This window comes from Topomyia yanbarensis, chromosome 3 (genome assembly GCF_030247195.1).
Source record: "Topomyia yanbarensis strain Yona2022 chromosome 3, ASM3024719v1, whole genome shotgun sequence".
Taxonomy (NCBI): domain Eukaryota; kingdom Metazoa; phylum Arthropoda; class Insecta; order Diptera; family Culicidae; genus Topomyia; species Topomyia yanbarensis.
In genome coordinates, this window is record NC_080672.1 from 176,204,299 (window position 1) to 176,223,474 (window position 19,176).

General features: G+C 37.7%; 1 protein-coding gene across 1 annotated transcript in view; it reads left to right on the forward strand.

The window, feature by feature from the left end:
- The window catches only part of LOC131688782 (uncharacterized), a 141,280-nt gene that overhangs the window by 24,463 nt on the left and 97,641 nt on the right, over positions 1-19,176 (forward strand). The window contains exon 2 of the mRNA XM_058973299.1: positions 6,819-6,864. Coding sequence (XP_058829282.1) covers positions 6,819-6,864 — 46 coding nt within the window. The remainder of the gene's footprint in view (positions 1-6,818; positions 6,865-19,176) is intronic.

Genomic DNA, 19,176 nt, shown 5'->3' on the forward strand with positions numbered 1-19,176 from the left:
TTTGATTGACGATTTTTAGAGTGAATGAGAAGAGCAAAACATTTTTAGAAAATGTTGAAAGTTATGCAATTTTTTTGTTGAACAGTTCTATGTTTCATAGACATTAAATCAATTTTAACTTCACTTCCTATTAAATAAAGACCCTTATTACAGTACGTCTCTTCAAAAGCGAGCTCAATATGAAAGGAAATCTGAGGATTATGATTGATTTCAGAACTCTGGAATTTTCTATTGGAATGTTTTCAGGCAGGCAGGTATTTGATATTGATGCTATTATACAACTGTGAAATCAAGACCAATAGATCAGTTACATATCAGGACCCCATTCCGACAAAAGTCCTCATGATGTTTACAACAGCAAGGTTATCAATGTACGGATCAAATAATTCTTATTGTAATACTTTTTTTTATTTCAATTATAGAGGTTTTAACCTTAAGGTCATTCGCCTCTTCGGGTTAGAAAAATCTCTTAGGAAAAATTTCTAACCCTATGTGCGGGCTCGGGACTCGAACCCAGGTGCGCTGCGTACAAGGCAATCGAATTACCAATACGCTACGCCCACTCCCCCATTATTGTAATACTGAATCAAATCAGTCAGCATCAATAAATTTTTAACTTCACTCCAATATTTTTTTTTGGGTGGGGGGATGTGTGGTGTTAAACCTCAAAACCTTCTCTTGGCTACGCCGTTGCCAGGAGTTTTTTTTATTTCGCTTTTCATTTTCCGAGATATGTTTCAGATCGATCCGATGGTTTTAAGTTAGAAAAATTGCAGACAGAAGGTTCGCGCAAATGAACATTTTTGCACTGATAAGTTAGTTCATTCCAGACAACTTGGAATTGTTCGGTGATTATTTCTAGCTGTTGTAGATAGAAAAATGAAACACAAAATTTGTTTTATCGAAATAATGTTTGGCTTATTTAAATGGATTATTACTATATTGAACAATAAATAGGCGACAAAGAGTAATCCACAAACAACAAGCCATAACTGTTAAAGTATTCAAAATAGATATTTCATGTATTCAGTAAAGTTATTCGCAAAAGTAAGAGCTACAAATTTGCTGAAGGCATCATTTCAATACAATCATTTCCAAGAAAATTTATGAAAATATCTCACTCGTAGGGGGATTAATCAGGAAAAGCACAATACCAAAAGAAAGGGCATATTGCCCTATTGACCTAAAATTAGCCGTTTGGCGTTAATAATAGATTACATGTTTTTGGTCATATTCCTGGCAATGGGAAATGATAAAATCTTTCGTCCGTTTATGTTAAAAATCTCTTTTGATAATAGTTCGATTTTAACAATCTATAGCTTGTTCGAAAGGTATTCGTAAAATATTAATCTATGGTGTCAATGTCGGCAGATAATTAAAAAAAAACTGCAAAAAGCGCGATTTTACACATTCAAACATTCATATCTTGGAAACTAAACATCAGAATCAAAAACAAATTAATAGCGTTCTGTCTGGCTGATAGGTCTTTCATTTACAATTGGTTTGGATAAGATCGGTTCCGCCATTGCTGAGAAACACGAATGAGAATTATGAACGGAATGAATTTATGAACGGATTTTTTTCCATGTAAGTACAGAATAATAAAAAACCTCGAATTTATTTAAATTTGTTCATATATATAGCTAGTTTTTGTAATTATTCTGGCACGCAAAAAACAATGCAACGACTCTTGATCATTAATATTCAAGCCTTGTTATACAGAGTTGCATCGATTGATCTGTATCAGGCATTCCACAAAACATTTGTTTCACGATTCAGCGGTAGGCAGTACCACAAAATTTCAAAATCAGTTACCTATTTCTGCTTGTATTTACCAAAACCAACATTCAGATTCACAGCCTCCCTCATTCATTAGCTTTCCAACTGACTGAAATGTCATGCAGAATCGAATGCTTGAATGCAGAAGAAATATACACTCCTTCACCAACCGAAGCATTCATTTGTTATTATAGGAACAGTTTGAAGTTAGCATCTTCAACATTTACTAGCATAAGTGAACTGCGTAATCTATATTTAATGCACTTTTACTCAATAATCTCTTTCACAGGTAGAATAGAAATAAAATTCAGTTTGCTTCTGAAGCCGAACATGTCCGGATCTGAATGCGCTGTGTCGGGAGAACGAATACCGAGGGAAACGAACCAAACATTTCATTTATTGCGGCGAGCATGAATTGAATTTTGTTTTCTTTCAAATTTACGCAGGGATGTCAATTTATTCAAGCTCTGGGAGTAGGTTTGTCAACATATTGCAACTGTGTTGGTGTCCTAGACGTCAAATAACTCATTACTTAATTTTGAAACAAATTTCATGCGAAACAGCAAAAACATTTTACGTGTATAAAAACTCGTTGCATCAAGCTTCGTTTGGGTTACTTGGTAAATATTGCAGCTTCAGGGATCAGACTGTGATCCTTTATTTTAAAAGCGAAAAACTAAGATTTGAATAACCACTATTGTCTAGTAAAAACGCTGAATCTCTGTTACAAAGACTCAACTCCTTAATTTCTACTACTGCTGAATTTCAACAGCTATCAACTACCTGGGCCGCTTTCGAGGATAAATTTGATCACTCGATAGGCACTTTCTAGCTGTCAAGGTAAAAAATTCTTCAAATAGTTCGCGGCATAAGATTCAATGTTAGGGCTCTGATAAGTTGAATTTTCAAATGTTTTACTCCTCTTGTATTTCATAATGTTTTGATTGTCAGCAGCAATGCCTTGTGTATTCGAATAAAAAAGACTAATAGGGAGGATGTTATCACGCTACGTCAATTTCTAGGGGGTTTAAAAATCGCTCAAAAATGCTACGTCATTTATGGAAATCGGTTCAGTCGATGTCAACCGATGTGACTATAATTCTGGAATAAGCAAAGAATCTTTCGGAATTGTCGCTGGTGGACAATACGATAGTCCAAGAATCTTTGATTGGTCATCAGTAATCTAGATCTGCGATTCGAAGTAATTTATTGTCAATCTCAATATATTTTGACCTCTGAGATATTACGATTGTTCCGGTTTTTATAAAAATTTCAATGTGACCGTTATAAACATTCTGCAACTCCAGAATCAAATATCAGAACCGAGTGAAATTATATAGAATTTGAAATCAAGTTTATAAAGATTTGTCAAGAATTCGCTGGGGAAATAGGTGTAACATTAGCTTAGGAACTTGGCGAGTTCCCCGGGGCATCAAGGATTAAAAACCAAACTAAAAATTCAATATCAGCTTATTGGAGCGTTACACCGATGATTTGAAATAAAGTTTGTGCAAATCAGTTTAGCCTTCTCTGAGAAACTTGTGTAAGTTTAAATGACAGATACATAGACATTTTCCGATCGCAACGAAAGCTCGCGGAATCGATAAGAACCCATAGAAGCGAAATGTAAATAATCAACTGAATGTTATATTGGATCGCGTGGTTACGAAAAAATATAGAAGAAAGGCCATAAGTAAAACCCAGAAAGGTAATACGAAGAACTTGTTCGTAATAGAAGTTTCCACCAAATATATAATTCAGAAGTTCAAAGCTTGACGTGGTAGCGAACTAAACAACTCAGCATCGACATTCTGTCTTCGTGCTTAAACAAGATATAGCACAAGATTTTTCTTATTATTTTATTGAAGAGAAATACTTCGTTATTCAACCCATTTCTGATAGCAACCAGCCTTATTCAAATTTACTGTCATTTTACTATACCTGTGGACCTCAAATAAGCAAAGCTTCACTGCAAGATTCTTTTGCAGTACTTGACCGTCTATTTCGTCAGACATTGTAGCCAATTCTTAGCGCACAGAACCATTGCAGGAGTAGTACTGACCACCAGGGGCGGATCCAGAAAAAAATTTCGGAGGGGGTCCGAAATTTCGCTTTTAAAATGTTCATTGTACAATAAGTAATATGTAATAAACTCATTTAATTTTTGGAGGTCTAATATTCTGCCGCTCTACGCAAAATTGTCCCAAGTGTATATGGAATCCCATAGCACATGGGACAGTTATGCTTATAGCGGCAGTATTGTTTGGAATGGTTTTGAGTTTAGAACGAACTAAAATAAAAATTATTTTAAAATTTCTCAACAAGTTAAAAAAATTCGGGAGGGGTCCGGACCCCCAGGACCCTCCCCCTGGATCCGCCACTGCTGACCACTAAGAATGCTATCTGACTGAGGTTCAAACATGCATACTACTGACTTATGAAACTTGACCAAGGTGCTCTATAAGAATATTAAGAATACCATTCGAGCCGATTGTCTATGATTTTTACAGATACTAAAATCTCATCAACCTGCAATATTACTGAACACTAAAATGAAAACAAATCGATACTCGATACAGACTGAAATCAATTATTGAAACCTTGCATTCGAAATAAATGTCATTCGTGAAATAATGTATCCTCTCAAAAACAGTACAATGAACGTTTCAATTTTCAAGTAGGTATATACTAGATAAAGGTACAATTACTGTTCTATGGGTTTTAGAGAATGACCTTTACAATATACATAGATTCGAAAGAAAGTAAATCGAGTTGTTGACGTTCCTTAGAGTTATAGTTGCTATCAGAACCATAGGACACGTGTACGCTTTGTTTTCGAGGACTGGCGAGTTTACGTATTACTGTGACTATTTATATCATGTGAATTAATCGATTACTACTGGCAGCCTATATAAAACATGCCGTCGAGTTAAATTTGATCAGCAGCAGGTCGATAGAAAAGAGACATTATAGGCACTCAGCTGTGACATGGGTCCAGTACATACATTTCATTTGCTGCTGGCACTCGACCGAGGCAAAGATCCATATCAGATTCAGAAGGCATTTCTCGATACCTTCTTCTCTTCCTTCTTCGGGTGTTATAACAAATAATGCCACCGTCACAGCCTACTATTACTTTGATGCCGGTAATGCTGATACGGCACGGACTGATGCACCTCTCCAGTTTCTGTTGTGCTTTCACCACTGCTTGGCTAGTAGGCGCAAGTGGACTGTGTACTGCGGACACGACTCTTTCTCCACAAATCGATCTCGACATCATCATCATCATCTCACCATACCCTGGTGCGACAGTGTTCAATGGATGGCATTCTTTCTGGAAAGTCTCGAGTGTGTTTTGTTATAAAATTATGCCCCCCGTATCAGGTGAACATCGTAGGATGAATTGATATGATTCGTCGGCAAATGTGCGTGATACACCGAAATCTTTAGCTAGAAGTAAAGTGGACAGGTGAATAAAATCGAAAATATTCGAATCATGCACACATAATTCATGGTTTATCTTTCCAGCTCCCACCGAAACGATTATCTTTTCCAGGTATAGAGATAAATGTGTATCTTGTTTTATAAACACACGTTTCAAACATGCTTCCTTGGCAGCTAGCAAATTAGGCAGATATCCATTTCTTTATCTAGATAACGGTTTGACAATAAACTTCACGAAGATTGACGTACCGACATTACATTTGATAGTATTTTATATTCGCTGCACTACGCATGTAGTTGGCGTAATTGGCCTACTACGTGTTAGTCGGAGCGTATTCATTGACTCACATAACTCGACTAATTCAACTTGGAAAAAATTCGTCGTATGAAATGACCATTATTTAAAAATTTCAGCTACAAGTTTTTAACATAACGCATAAACTGGAATGTCTTCACAGTGAAAGTATTACAAACTTTTCAGGTCATCCTGATCGGGCGACCTGCACTAGGTTCGTTCGCCTTTAGTTCATGTCTGGGGTCTGCACCTCATGACGAAAAATAATGCACCGAAGCATTGCGATAGTTTACGTAGGAAATTCCTGCTCATGGAAACACGAGTTGGCTTCGCCTTCGCCAATGGTTGGTGTTTGCTGGCAATTAGCTAGGTTACGCGACGCAACACTGCCATCAGGTGCAACCTGGGAGTAACATGATTCCTAGCGGCGAAGTGTTGTGTTGGATACAGTTTTTTTCTGAGACTAACTCAACGTATTGGGCTTAAAGTTCATTTATGATTCATTGGTGGTATCATGTTCCATGCTCCAGTTAGCTAGATCTGCATCGCATGCTAGGTTGTGTGTTGTAATTGTCGAAGCGATCGAGAATGATATCAACAGCATCTAACCTAAACGAGATTTAGAGAGACCACATAGCAACCGAAACTAATCCACCTTACAGTTTGTCTTTTAAAGTAATTTTTAGCAATAAGAGTTTTCAACGCCTTACAAACTAAAGACTTTCAATCCACCGAACTTGTTGCAATAGGTTAATTGATTTAAATAATCAAACAGTTCCAGTGTTCATGTAAGAACGGCGATGTCATTGTCGGTGTGTTTACACATTTTAGTACTATCGATTCCTCGGGTAATTCTTATCGAATAAATGTACTGCATAATTGTGACTTAAATTTGTTCTGAAAAATTGTGCTTTTTTATCTCCGACTACACTACCTTTCTTTTATGGTAGATTCTTAAAAATAACTACGATTCCATGATAGTGTTTCGCTTATTAAACGAATGTACGCGAGTCAGTTTAATTAAATTTATTAAAGGCAGTTTTATGTTTCCATGCAAGAATGTACCCGTTTTAGCATCGTTTGAAAATATTGTGCATTGTGGTTTCTGGTTTTCTGAAAATCCGGTCAAGATTTCACTCTATTGCTCGTTTTCCACTCTTAAAGCCTGTTGAAATATGTTTCACATAAGAGTACACTTTCCTGATACGTGCGAAAAACCACAGGCCAGCGGAGACGATGTTAAGACAAACTTTTCAGTTGTTCAAGTTGAATTAACCACTTCTCTTTTATTTATTTACAGGTTACCACAGCTTACCGTCTATGCCAAGATTTTGTGCCTCCTGATGGTAAGTTTGATTCAAGTTTTTGCCTTCATCTCATATGCGCTATAAATATAATAAGTCGGCACAACGCATGGCCAACTGGATGTGCCGTAATAATCGTCACGATTTCTTCCTTCTTGGGGTTTCATCCCTGAACGTCGTGAAGGCATGCAAGGGTTTTGCACAGCATCTTGAGTACGATGGCGTGTCATTGCAATCACAAATACAACACGAATGGGTGAGCGCGGGGTTTTATGATAGAATTGAAATGAAAATATGTGGTTTCCATAATTTTATTTTAATTAAATTGTGGTGATTCCAGCGCCTCGATGACAGGTGTTTAAATACGAGGCTAAATTCTCCACAGTGGCTGGTAAGTGGTGATGGCGGCATCAAAGATGCTGCTAAATATTAATTAATGTTTGTTGCGGATGAACTTTATGATATTTTGAGACTCTGAACAATACAAATTATTCTGAAAGCATATTGTGTTGTATTTCTCTTCTCAAGGAACCGTCTCTGCCAGTCGTTGATTGATTAATGCACTGCTACCTTGTACCTATCAGTGCAAACAAAAACACGAGACCTATCGCGACCTTATGTGCTTTATTTAATTTTCTAGTGTTGACGCTTAAGAGGATATGGCTTTTAAAGCCCCCCAAACAGACTAATGACCGTCTCAGTTAAAGTTGGCTGTGATACAAGAAAAACAACGGCACTAGCCGGTTCTTCCAATTCATCTGGTGGCCATAGTGGCTACAGTTGACAAGTCGGCATCGTAAAGTCAATCTGTTTTATTTACACCGCATCAGTCGTACGTGACCAAAGTTGCGCGTCTCGAATGCGAGGAATGTCTCCTCGGTCACTAACTAACGAACCGCTTACTAATACAGCCATGTGTCGTCAGCATTGTGGTTTACTAAATGGCAATGTAATCTGTCTTACCAGTAGTGCACTTAATCGACTTCGATTGCATTTGCATATGTATGAGGCTTTTCTTCACCGGCAGCCAGTTTGAATCGGAATGAGGAACGACCAGCCGGGTGCTATTCGAGAACCATATGATACAATATACCCTGATTTGTGAACTCTTGCCATCATAATTCGAATGCATGGTAAGCGATTAATTAAATTATTCTTATTAGCGCCTCAGCGGTGTTAAAATAAATTTCTGATGGAATTGCATACGTTTCACTTTACACTTTTAAAATACAGCGGAGCAGTGCTGCAGTTGATAAAAGAAGGCCGCTTAAGCGAAACCACGTGTGGCGTTTCCTCCTACCCGTAACGAATTTTGAACACTATCAACATAGTCATCTTCGTTCGTATTCAATTTTTGAAGAACGGAATCTTTTTTTTTTTGGGTTGTTTTCAACACAATATAATTGGTATTCGAATCAGCCGTCCGCATTCAAGTAATACGCGTGTTTGTTTTTCGAAAAAGATATTGTTGAACGCAACGGGAGCGGGGAGATTTCGGTAAAACTGCTAGCAAATGTTCCCATAAGGGAGGCGTCACCCTTTTAATCCGAGTGAGTAATAAGCATAGGATGGGGGGTCTATTACTAGAGATTTGTCGCATTTTCGTAATACACCCGATTGTATTACGTTCCCATTAAATCAGTTGCAGTGCGTTTGTACAAATAGAATAGTGGTAAATCGATGTTTTCAAATATTCGCAATGTGTGCCCGAGATACATGCGTGGCAGATTTTAAAATTTTAAATCGTTCTAAAATTTCGAGTGGGTGCCCACTCGGATATTTTTAAGTAGATAATATTACCCATATTACCCACCTTATCCGCCGGTGCTCCCTAATACACATCGTATGATCCAAGAGCCTAACGACCTGTTCAGAATATCATCCAAACAATATCGTTGAACTATATGGGTTAAGGGTCGCCTATAATATTTTTTTATTAGGGCTGCCAATAAGAAGCAGCAAAAACGTGCAGTTCTATAGTAAGCTAACACATTTGATTTCTGTGTCTCCATTGTCGTTGCCTTTGTATGTATGATGCACTGATTCATACTGATACATTGTGTCATCCGGTAATATAACTATGGCGACCTTAGTTGGTTCAGTCCCTTGAACTGCTCGAATCGAAAAACGGTAGTGGAACTGAATCGGATAACATCTTTGCGTGAACGTGATTAACGGAGCATTTGTTAGAGTTTGAAACAATTCTGTTTAGATCACACCACGTGCCAAAGTTTTGCAGTGGGTTTGAATGAAATTGGAGGCTAAAACACCGCATCCTACGAAAAAGTTTTACAGATTGATTTTTACATTAGTATTTGAGAGGAGAAAGATTACTGGACCTATATAGCTTCCTTATGGAAGTAACTGGGAATTATGTAGGGTTATCGGTAAGCTAAAGATATATATTGACATTGATTAACCCGAAGATAATATATACTTTCAAAGTTTTCACAGAGGGTCGTAGGCGTATGGGACGTAAATCGATGTACGTGTTCTCCAAATTAAAATTTCTCAGGATATGATTTGTTTTGTAATTATTCATTTATTTATTTACATATTTATCTTCTTTTTCGACTACCTCAAATGCAATTTATTCTATTTTATAAATTAAATTTAATGATCAAAAAATTATTATTTTTCGTCAACTTCATTAAATTTTTTAATAAACTATTATAGCCTTATGACGTTGGATACATTCAAAAACATTTCATTCGCTCATTGCCATACTCTCATCAGTTTCGAATACTCGATGATGAACGAGTAAATCAAGATTCAACGACTATATTACTTTGACTACTGCGAAAGCATTCTCCGTTCTTAGATACATGAGGAGGAATACCATGTATTTCAATGAGGTGTTGTATACCTTAAGAAGTATACATTTTTTATTTTTTTTTTTAGTTTTTTTGTAACTTTTATCTCACAAAGTGTAAGCATTTAACATGGAAACATTTCTTTGAACCACGCGCAAAGATCCATTATGATTTGGCCGTTGATATAATAATCCCTCCTCAAAAGCTTTGTTCTGCTCACTGATCCGCAGTCTACTTGAGTACGAAGATCCTATATAGGTTCTATGTCATGCAACGCAAGTTACAGGTTGGAAAGAGTTCAAAAAAGTTTTATTCACTAGCAAGTCTACCAAGGACCATTTGACTATTGACCTTCGTTACACCGATCGAGGCCAGCTTGATCTGTTATTCGATAACATTGATTCCCCTACACTTTTACATGAAATATGGATCAAGATCCCATAGCGCCAGTTTGGTAACCACATATTTCACCGAATTGCTGCACATCGAATCACAAATGGACACAATCAGCCGTTCAGCTCTTGTATTGGGAAATCCACACACTCCACGATTTCAACATCTCTAAAAACGTGTTCAGAATTAGAATAAGAAACCTAGAATAAGAAGTTGTCTATGTGTCAAAGTTCAAGAAATAAATAGATATCGATGATGATCCGAGCTGACGTTTGGGGGTCCAGTTTCTTGCAGAATAAAGCTGTAGTCACAGTAGGTACTCTACACCATTACGGACAATAGAGATATATAATGTTTTTATAATTTGGCAGCATGTTTTAGCACTACTAATGCTATTATTTGGCACCAATATAGAACTGTCAAATTTGAAAACCTGTTATCGCAACTATTCATTCCACCTTCAATTGGTTACCATTTTTAGCAATTTTAGGAACCCTTTCTGATGTTTCCTTATCAGTATGTTGAACAAATAGAAGGAAATTTGATTCTCTTCCAATGATTTATTATGAATATTTTAACCTTAATGTTCTACGAATAATGTTCTACTACCATTGCTTTTAACTACTAAGCGTCAAACCGAGGTACCTAGTCTAGTAAGTATGGTTCATTAGCTCCCTAGGCTATATTGAATATATTCGAATGCAATGAATTATACCGAATATAACATCACATTTATGCTTGCTCTATAACTGCACTCAATCACATACCTATATGCTTCAAAGATCCTTGAAGCTTGTATACGTTCTATCAGCTTTATATTTTTTTATTTATTTATTAACAGATTAAGGCCGAAGTGGCCTGAGTCGTATACAAAAGATTCCTCCATTCCACTCGGTCCATGGCCGCGCGTCGCCAGCCACGCAGTCTGCGAAGGGTCCGCAAATCGTCTTCCACCTGGTCGTGCTCGCTGCGCGCCACGTCTTCTTGTACCGGTCGGATTGCAATTGAGAACCGTTTTCACCGGGCTATTGTCCGACATTCTGGCTACGTGCCCGGCCCACCGTAGTCGTCCGATTTTCGCGGTATGACAGATGGGCGGCTCCCCCAACAGCTGATGCAACTCATGGTTCATTCGCCGTCTCCATGTGCCGTCTTCCATCTGCACTCCACCGTAGATGGTACGCAGCACTTTCCGTTCGAAGACACCAAGTGCGCGTTGGTCCTCCACGAGCATGGTCCAGGTCTCGTGCCCGTAGAGAACTACCGGTCTAATCAGCGTCTTGTAGATGGTCAACTTCGTACGACGGCGAACTCTGTTCGACCGAAGTGTCTTGCGGAGGCCAAAGTAAGCACGGTTTCCTGCCACGATGCGTCTACGAATCTCTCTGCTGGTATCATTGTCGGCGGTCACCAGTGAGCCCAAGTACACGAACTCTTCAACCACCTCGATTTCGTCGCCACCGATGCAAACTTGAAGCGAACGGTTCTCATTCTCTTCTCGTGAACCTCTTCCTATCATGTACTTTGTCATCGACGTGTTGATGGCAAGTCCGACGCGCTTGGCTTCTCTTTTCAGTCTGATGTAGGCTTCCTCCATCTTCTCAAAGTTTCGTGCAATAATATCAACGTCATCGGCGAAGCCAAGTAGCTGAACGGACTTTGTGAAAATCGTACCACTCGTGTCGATCCCTGCTCTTCTTATTACACCTTCCAGCGCGATGTTGAATAACAGACACGAGAGACCATCACCTTGCCGTAACCCTCTGCGTGATTCGAAGGGACTCGAGACCGTCCCTGAGACACGTACTACGCACATCACCCGATCCATCGTCGCCTTCACTAATCGGGTCAGTTTGTCCGGGAATCCGTACTCGTGCATAATCTGCCATAGCTGATCTCGATCGATAGTGTCGTATGCGGTTTTGAAGTCGATGAACAAATGATCAGCTTTATATGGGTATATCAGGAATCAGAATATATTGGCTCAAATGGCACGTTCCCCGTACATAGTCGGGGATTTATATGGGTATATAATACTGGTGATAATAGTTGCCTTGCTTTTGTGCATTTATAATGTTAATATAGAGCTTAATTGCATTATAAAATCTGAAATAGGATTTTTATGCAATGCTGGGATACTTTAATACTTAGGCTTCGCTATCGAAAAAAAAATCTTCAGAAATAGAGTGGTTTGTGACCTGGCAGAACATTTGACTAAACATTAAGTCAGCTTCAGCTCCTTTAGGCGGGTCTACTAATCTCAGAGCTTCAAATAGTCAGTTCAGCATAGCTTCGTACACCAGTAATAAAGGAGGAGTGTTTATGTTGTGTGTTGATAGAGTGGACAGCAACGAACTATTCAGCGGGCTCTTCACCATATTCGGACAGTTTTGTTTAATATTTTTTTATCTATCTGATCTTATTTCATAGGTAGTTGCTAGGTTACACTCACGGTTTTACTTTCACAGTATTTTAAAACGTTGTTTTCGTGTTCGAAATGAATAGCGTCTAAACCGTTAACTTTGGGAGTGTAGTTTGTTCTGAGAAGTTTTTGCCTTTATGATTGCGCATCTACAGGAATATATTGTTTAGTGATTAATTCATCCATAAGTGATTTCCGAAAATTATTTCCTGAACTTTGTGTCTTCAGCAAATGAGTAGAAAATATTACTACAAAGGAAATTGCTGAAGACACTACATATCTAACTTAAATAGTCTTCGAGTTATGGAACATGTTATATGGAAGACCCCTTAAAATTCAGTTTTAGTTTTTTCATGATAACTTTTTAGTCATTCTCCTAGGTTATTGGAATCTTCCACAAAGTTGTTTGCGGTGTCGAATCACATGGTTTTGCGGAGCTACGTAACTTTCTCTCTGTTGTATTTAAGAAGATATCCCAAATTTTATGATATTTTTAGGGTAACTTCCACCTTAAATAACCTGTTAACCCTTTCATGCCCAACTTTTTTCTAGTGCATGCAGGTTTTCAAAACCATTTTTTCTTAAAAACCGTGGGTTCAAGAAACACGAAAAGCCTTTTTTCATAAAGATTGGTGCTTCCCTCGCAGTGCTAGAAGCTGCTAAATTTTTATCTTCCGATGCTCAATACAATTCTCCTAGAATATTTACAATAGTCCAATTGCGTGGAAAATGTGGCCAAAAACAGTCTAAATTGATAAGTTTTATCAATTTGCAATAATATTGCAATATAACGAAGATATATATAAAATTCATTTTCCGTCGTCAACGTATGGCGTAATGGCAAATTATATGGAACACACGGTAAGCGTGGATGATTGCAATTGCATGTTCGCAAATTCAGTCTGCTTCCTCATCTCGTACAGATCAGAAGCCAAAAAAACGCACCGCTTGCGAACAGGATACTAACAAAAATACTACCCGCGCCGCGTCGCTCTAACGTGTACGTACATGTAGTATATAGACACAGGAAAGTTCCGTTACACCTAACTGTAAGTGAAATGAGTGTACCACAAAATAAATTTCGCCCATTACGGGAGAACACAATCGCGATTGATTTTTCGCAGACTCGTCTTAGACCACCAGTGCGCGAGGTGGAACAGTTGGTCAAGGTGAAAATGGAACTTGATCTTACGGAGGTTTTACACGTCCAGCTTCACCACACGAGGCAAGTAGTTCTTATAACGTTCAACTCTTTAGCAGAGGAAGAAAGATTCGTAGCAAAGAACAATATGCAACATGACGTTGAATATGAAAACGTCAAAACTAAGATCCCCGTGTATATGGACCTCGATCTAACTGAAATAAAACTCCATGATTTGGCACCTCGTACTAGTACGGATTGTATTAAAAGATTCATGTCAAAATATGGAGAAGTGGAATCCGTCACAAACGATACTTGGAGAAACCTTTTCCCTGGCATACTCAACGGTGTTCGGATGGTGCGAATGCGGCTGTACCAACCTATACCGTCTTACTTGACTCTCGAGGGCAAATCATCCCAAGGTGTAACTACATACAAAGAACCCTGCTAGTTCTGTAACCAGACGGCACACTACGGTAAGCCATGCGCCAAACAACTAAAGCAAACTCATCTACAACTACCACTACGAAACAGCCTTCAACATCTCATACACAACAGACAGCCGGCCTAAAAATGAATTCCGAACAAACAATATTCCACGACATCTCAAAGCCAACAGTTAACGTGCGCAGGGAAGAAATAAACCAGAAAGAAGACGGCTATATCAAAGTCACTCGAAAACACAAAAAGTACCAAAAATCTTACAACGACAACCAGAGCCAATCTAGCGATGGCGATATGGACGCAAACACGAGCGAGGGGGAAGGCAGACAGAATTATCAGCAAGCGGCAGAGGGTACACCCGACCATCGCTCACCACCAAGAAAGAAAATAAATACAAGAAGCGGAATGCAGTGCGCCCAAGATATTCGACAGTAATGATATTCGGTGGTTTATACTTGTTTATCTATTTTGAATTAATTTAAAAAGTATTTATATGTCTGAAATGTTTATTATTTTCAAAAAGGCGAATGATCCTCGAGGTTAAAGCCTTAATTAATAATAATAATAATAATAATAATAATAATAATAATAATAATAATAATAATAATAATAATAATAATAATAATAATAATAATAATAATAATAATAATAATAATAATAATAATAATAATAATAATAATAATAATAATAATAATAAAAATAATAATAATTGCATGTTCGTCTTTTGTTATCGCGAAAGCCACGTTTGTATATTTAGAATGAAAAAGATTGCGTGTATGGGAGAATATGCAATTTATTGTGTCAGTGAGTGTTAATATGAATCCAATTTAAAATATAGTAATAAAAGAAAAATAACATGCCGAATAAAGAAAAAATGAATGAAATTAAGTAGAAGCGTATATATTGATCGATATTGTTTGCAAACTACTAGAAGTACATCAAACCAGGCTAATGTAGTAGAAGAAAAAAACACATGTTACATGCAATCAAACTATTTGAACTCGTCTAAATGCCACCAAATGACACTTATTTACCATTAATGACAATTGCATTCTGATACAATTTTTTCATGTTATGCAGACCGGAAATGGATGATACACGTGCGTCGGTAAATGATGTGGACCTTAATTTATTCAATCCGATCTTCCCGAATGAATCAAATCGAATGCACGAATTGAACACTGGTAAAAAGTAAATCCTAGGAAGGGTTACCCACTAATCTATCATATACACAAGTTCTGCATCCATTCTCTGAACGAGCTGTCAGAAATACTCAGACGAGTACAAACACAGATAAACAGACGGTTAGCACATAACAATTGTACCCTAGTACTAAAAACTGAAATTTTTACAACACAACCATTAGTAGGCTTCTACGTATACATATGAATCGACACATAATGGCTCCCACTGCGAACTGTGCCCACGAACACTGCCATTAAGCTGTTGAACAATGTTCGCAAGCACAGCCCACAGAAAAAGACAATACCCGGCGACCCGCCAGTGTGCTTAGGCTGTTGGCTGATCGTTAGTTTGGGCTGGCGCACAGTATGAAAAGAAAACAAAATATATAAAAGGCCACAATCCCTTTCGGTCTCCTCGATGCACCACTATCGAAGCGTAATGCAATAACCATCTTAGGGACCGTTCTTATACTACGTGTATAAAAAAATCTTCGTTTTTGACTCCCTCCTCCACCTCCGTGGACAATTCCTATACCCCTACCCCTAGGGTAATTTCATAAAAATTTGGTTTTCAGAAAATTTTCCAAAGTGTCAGACTACTATAATGCAGAAGGACTTGATGAAAATAGTTCAAACTTCAACCACAGAATATCATACACTTCTTTGGTGTTTTGTTAAATTTCCATGGAAATATCTCATTTCTGAACGACTTATGATCTTCTATATATGCGTTTTAAAGATTTATCATAATAACGCAAAATTGAAGTGGTTCGAAAATTCAACCAAAAGCTTTGAAATCCAAAATTAGTGAGATTTTACCAAGTTAGTTTTCAATGATAGTTGTTATCAATGTTTTCAATTTTCACACATTTATGCACTGCACACTCACATACTATGCAGTTATAAGCACTTTGACTATTTCAAAATCTTGAAAAAATTTGAAGATAACCGCTTACACAAATGACGATACAAATATGTTTCATTTTCTCATAAAAGACAGCAATATACTGAAAATTCCACGTGGACATTTCCCATACGCCCTCCACATGGACAAGCGTGGATTTTCTCGTGACCCCTTCCCACGTGGTATATGGATGGCCCCTTAAAGACTTAAAATTCTCAGGTTTGCCTCGCTTTTCAATGAACAAAATATTTTGGGATCAGTTCGAGACCAGGTTCGAAAAACACTAAAACCCGACTAGCCCCAGTAGGACCTTGTCTCTGCTTTAAACAAAACTGTTTCAGAAATATCCAATACTGGTGCTATTTTTAACGATTCGGCTCACTTGTTTGAGTAAGAATCGCAACATCTTCCTTCAATAAATTAGACGTTGGAAAGAATCATTCAACAGGCGTCCAATACGTGATCCTTGTAGAATAGGGTAACATTATTTATTTATTTTATTAGACGTCGTTAGACGTCGAACTGGATTCTCACTAAGAAAGCACAACTAAGGACGCACGCTTTCCTTAAAGGTTCGTGGGATTACATGGGAGACGATAAAGTCATGCATATTGATTTCTGCTTAATTCTACTATCTATATTATTGATTCTCGTTCCTGAGAATGTTTCTTTTCCATGAATATACTCAATGATAGGACGTCTAGCTTCAGCATTCCGCATTGTATTGACACCTTAATTCATCCTTCATTATGAGTCGATCGAAGATAAGACTTCGCGTTTATACAAGTGATTGTAAATGAACGGCCATGAACCGAAACAGGCAAAACATGATGATTGACAAATATTTACTAGACAGTTCCCAAGCCGATCATGTATATCAAGGAGATATAAACAGAATGCCTATAACTCCGTCAATGCTTACGAAAATACAGAAAAACTCGTTCACTCCAATTGAAATAGGCTAGTATTACTTTAGGGCAAATATTTCGTCATGCTGGTGTTATCACCGACATGCCGGTCTATATGGACATACAATCTTTTAGTAGGGTGCCAAACGCCATTTACCAAAGGCACTCATTAGAACAGGCGCCAGATACTAATTATTGTCAATGATTCTTGTAATTATTACGTTTTGCATCCATCGCTGCCGCGTCTAAGCTACAATTTATTAATCTAAAGCAAATGAGAGGGGGCACGCCATGGTAGTATGGAACTGATACCGGGGTGAATAAGTGCCTGTGGTGGCACATCGGACAAGGGCATGGTTGAGCGTTGAGCCTGAACTGTTGGCTGAAGTGTTCTGCGTCATATACAGACAGCAATGGCAACCAATGGCCGGCCTTAGCTGATATCATATTTGTTGTTTATTATTAATCCGTTTTTATCATACTTTTCGCAATCTTTTCGTCTTACCCCTCCCCTTAGTTCTAGCAAGCAAAAATGCACTTGCTTCCTCTCGGAACGTGGTGGGCTGACTTCTTTCTGAGTAATATGATTCTATCTTCTTAATATATCGTTTACTTATTAAACTGATAGAGCGAATCTGCAGCTAATGGAAATCGTTTTGCCCTTGATGGGCGTTTTCATAGATCAAAGGAAATGGATTGAGTTAACTGTTGCGGTCGTCGTGCGTAATGTCCGGCGTTCGAACTAAGGCTGCACATAATTACTCCTTCATTGCTTGACTTAATTTCACTCAATAAATTGCTTCGTTGAATCATGCAATCAATTTTCAATCATAAAGCAAATTTACTTATCCAATGACTTAATAGGGTGTTGTAGGCAAACACTGTGCTCAATAGTTGAACACAACAAAATTATGTTTGCCAGAAGCCAAACTAATCTGAATTTTGCCACAAATTATCCATACAGCTAACTGGATATTTAGCGCCGTAATTTCTGCAACAGCTAAATACACAATTTTATTAAGGTGGCAGTTCTTGCCGATGTCTCGGAACAAAATTGACCCCCAGCTATAACAGCTCGTCTGCAGCCAGATTAAAAGCAATACGCCAACGCAGATGAACATTATGCTGCAATGTACTGTATTGATTTGAAGATATAAAGTTTTACTAGTCTAGCTCGTTTAATTTTGTCAAAATTGAGCATTTTACAAAATGAGACAGGATATGTTTGGGATCAATCCGTGTCTCTTATTAAGAATTCTCATAACATAATTTGAACATGTATTTAAGGGGGGCGTCTGGTGTAAAGTGCTCAAACCGAAGTTTATTTTGGTTTGCGATTTTTAAGGAAATGTAACAATTGATCTTTTGTGTAATGTTAAGGTTTATGTATACATTCATTGTGTACGAAAAAAATATTTTCAGTCACGCGGAGCCACACATTCGAGCATTCCAAGAGTAGACGTCCAACCTTTTTCACGTCGAGCAGCGCCGCGGCGAACACGATAACTCTCGATAAAATTGTCTGATACGGGAAATTCAATAAATTTTGTGAAGCTTAGACCTGACGATGAACATCAAGAAATAGAAAAAAGTTCGAGTTTTGGAAAATGGCTTCATGAAAGTCTCATATTTTGTTGTAAAATTCGCTAATTTTTCTTCAAAATAATAGGGAGAAATTTTTTTATTCAGTTTTCGGTGGTTCATCGACAGGCTACACATATTGTGCAACCTCATAAAAAAATCAAGTCAATTCGTTGATTAGTTTTTGAGTTATCGTGTTCGCCAATTTCAAAAACGCGATTTCGAGAAAAACGCTATTAAAGGATGTTCCACATCAAATTGCATCACGGAAAAAACGCTATAGAAAATTATCCATTGGGTATTTTCTCTTGAAAATTTGGGTAGAAGTAGTTTAGAGTGTGTTGTTTACACTGTATCTTTATCGCTGTCAGTTCTTCGAAAATTGTTGCCGATAGATCAAAATCTGCGTGTGTTATTGCAAATATGCGCGAGGAATGCATGGCAGTTTAAAACAAAAGAAGTTCAGCGTGACCACAGAGATTTCGGGAGATTCGAGGGAGAGAAGTCGATTTTTTTGCGCACTACACTAGAAACAATTCTGACTTTTTTTAGGAACACTGCTAA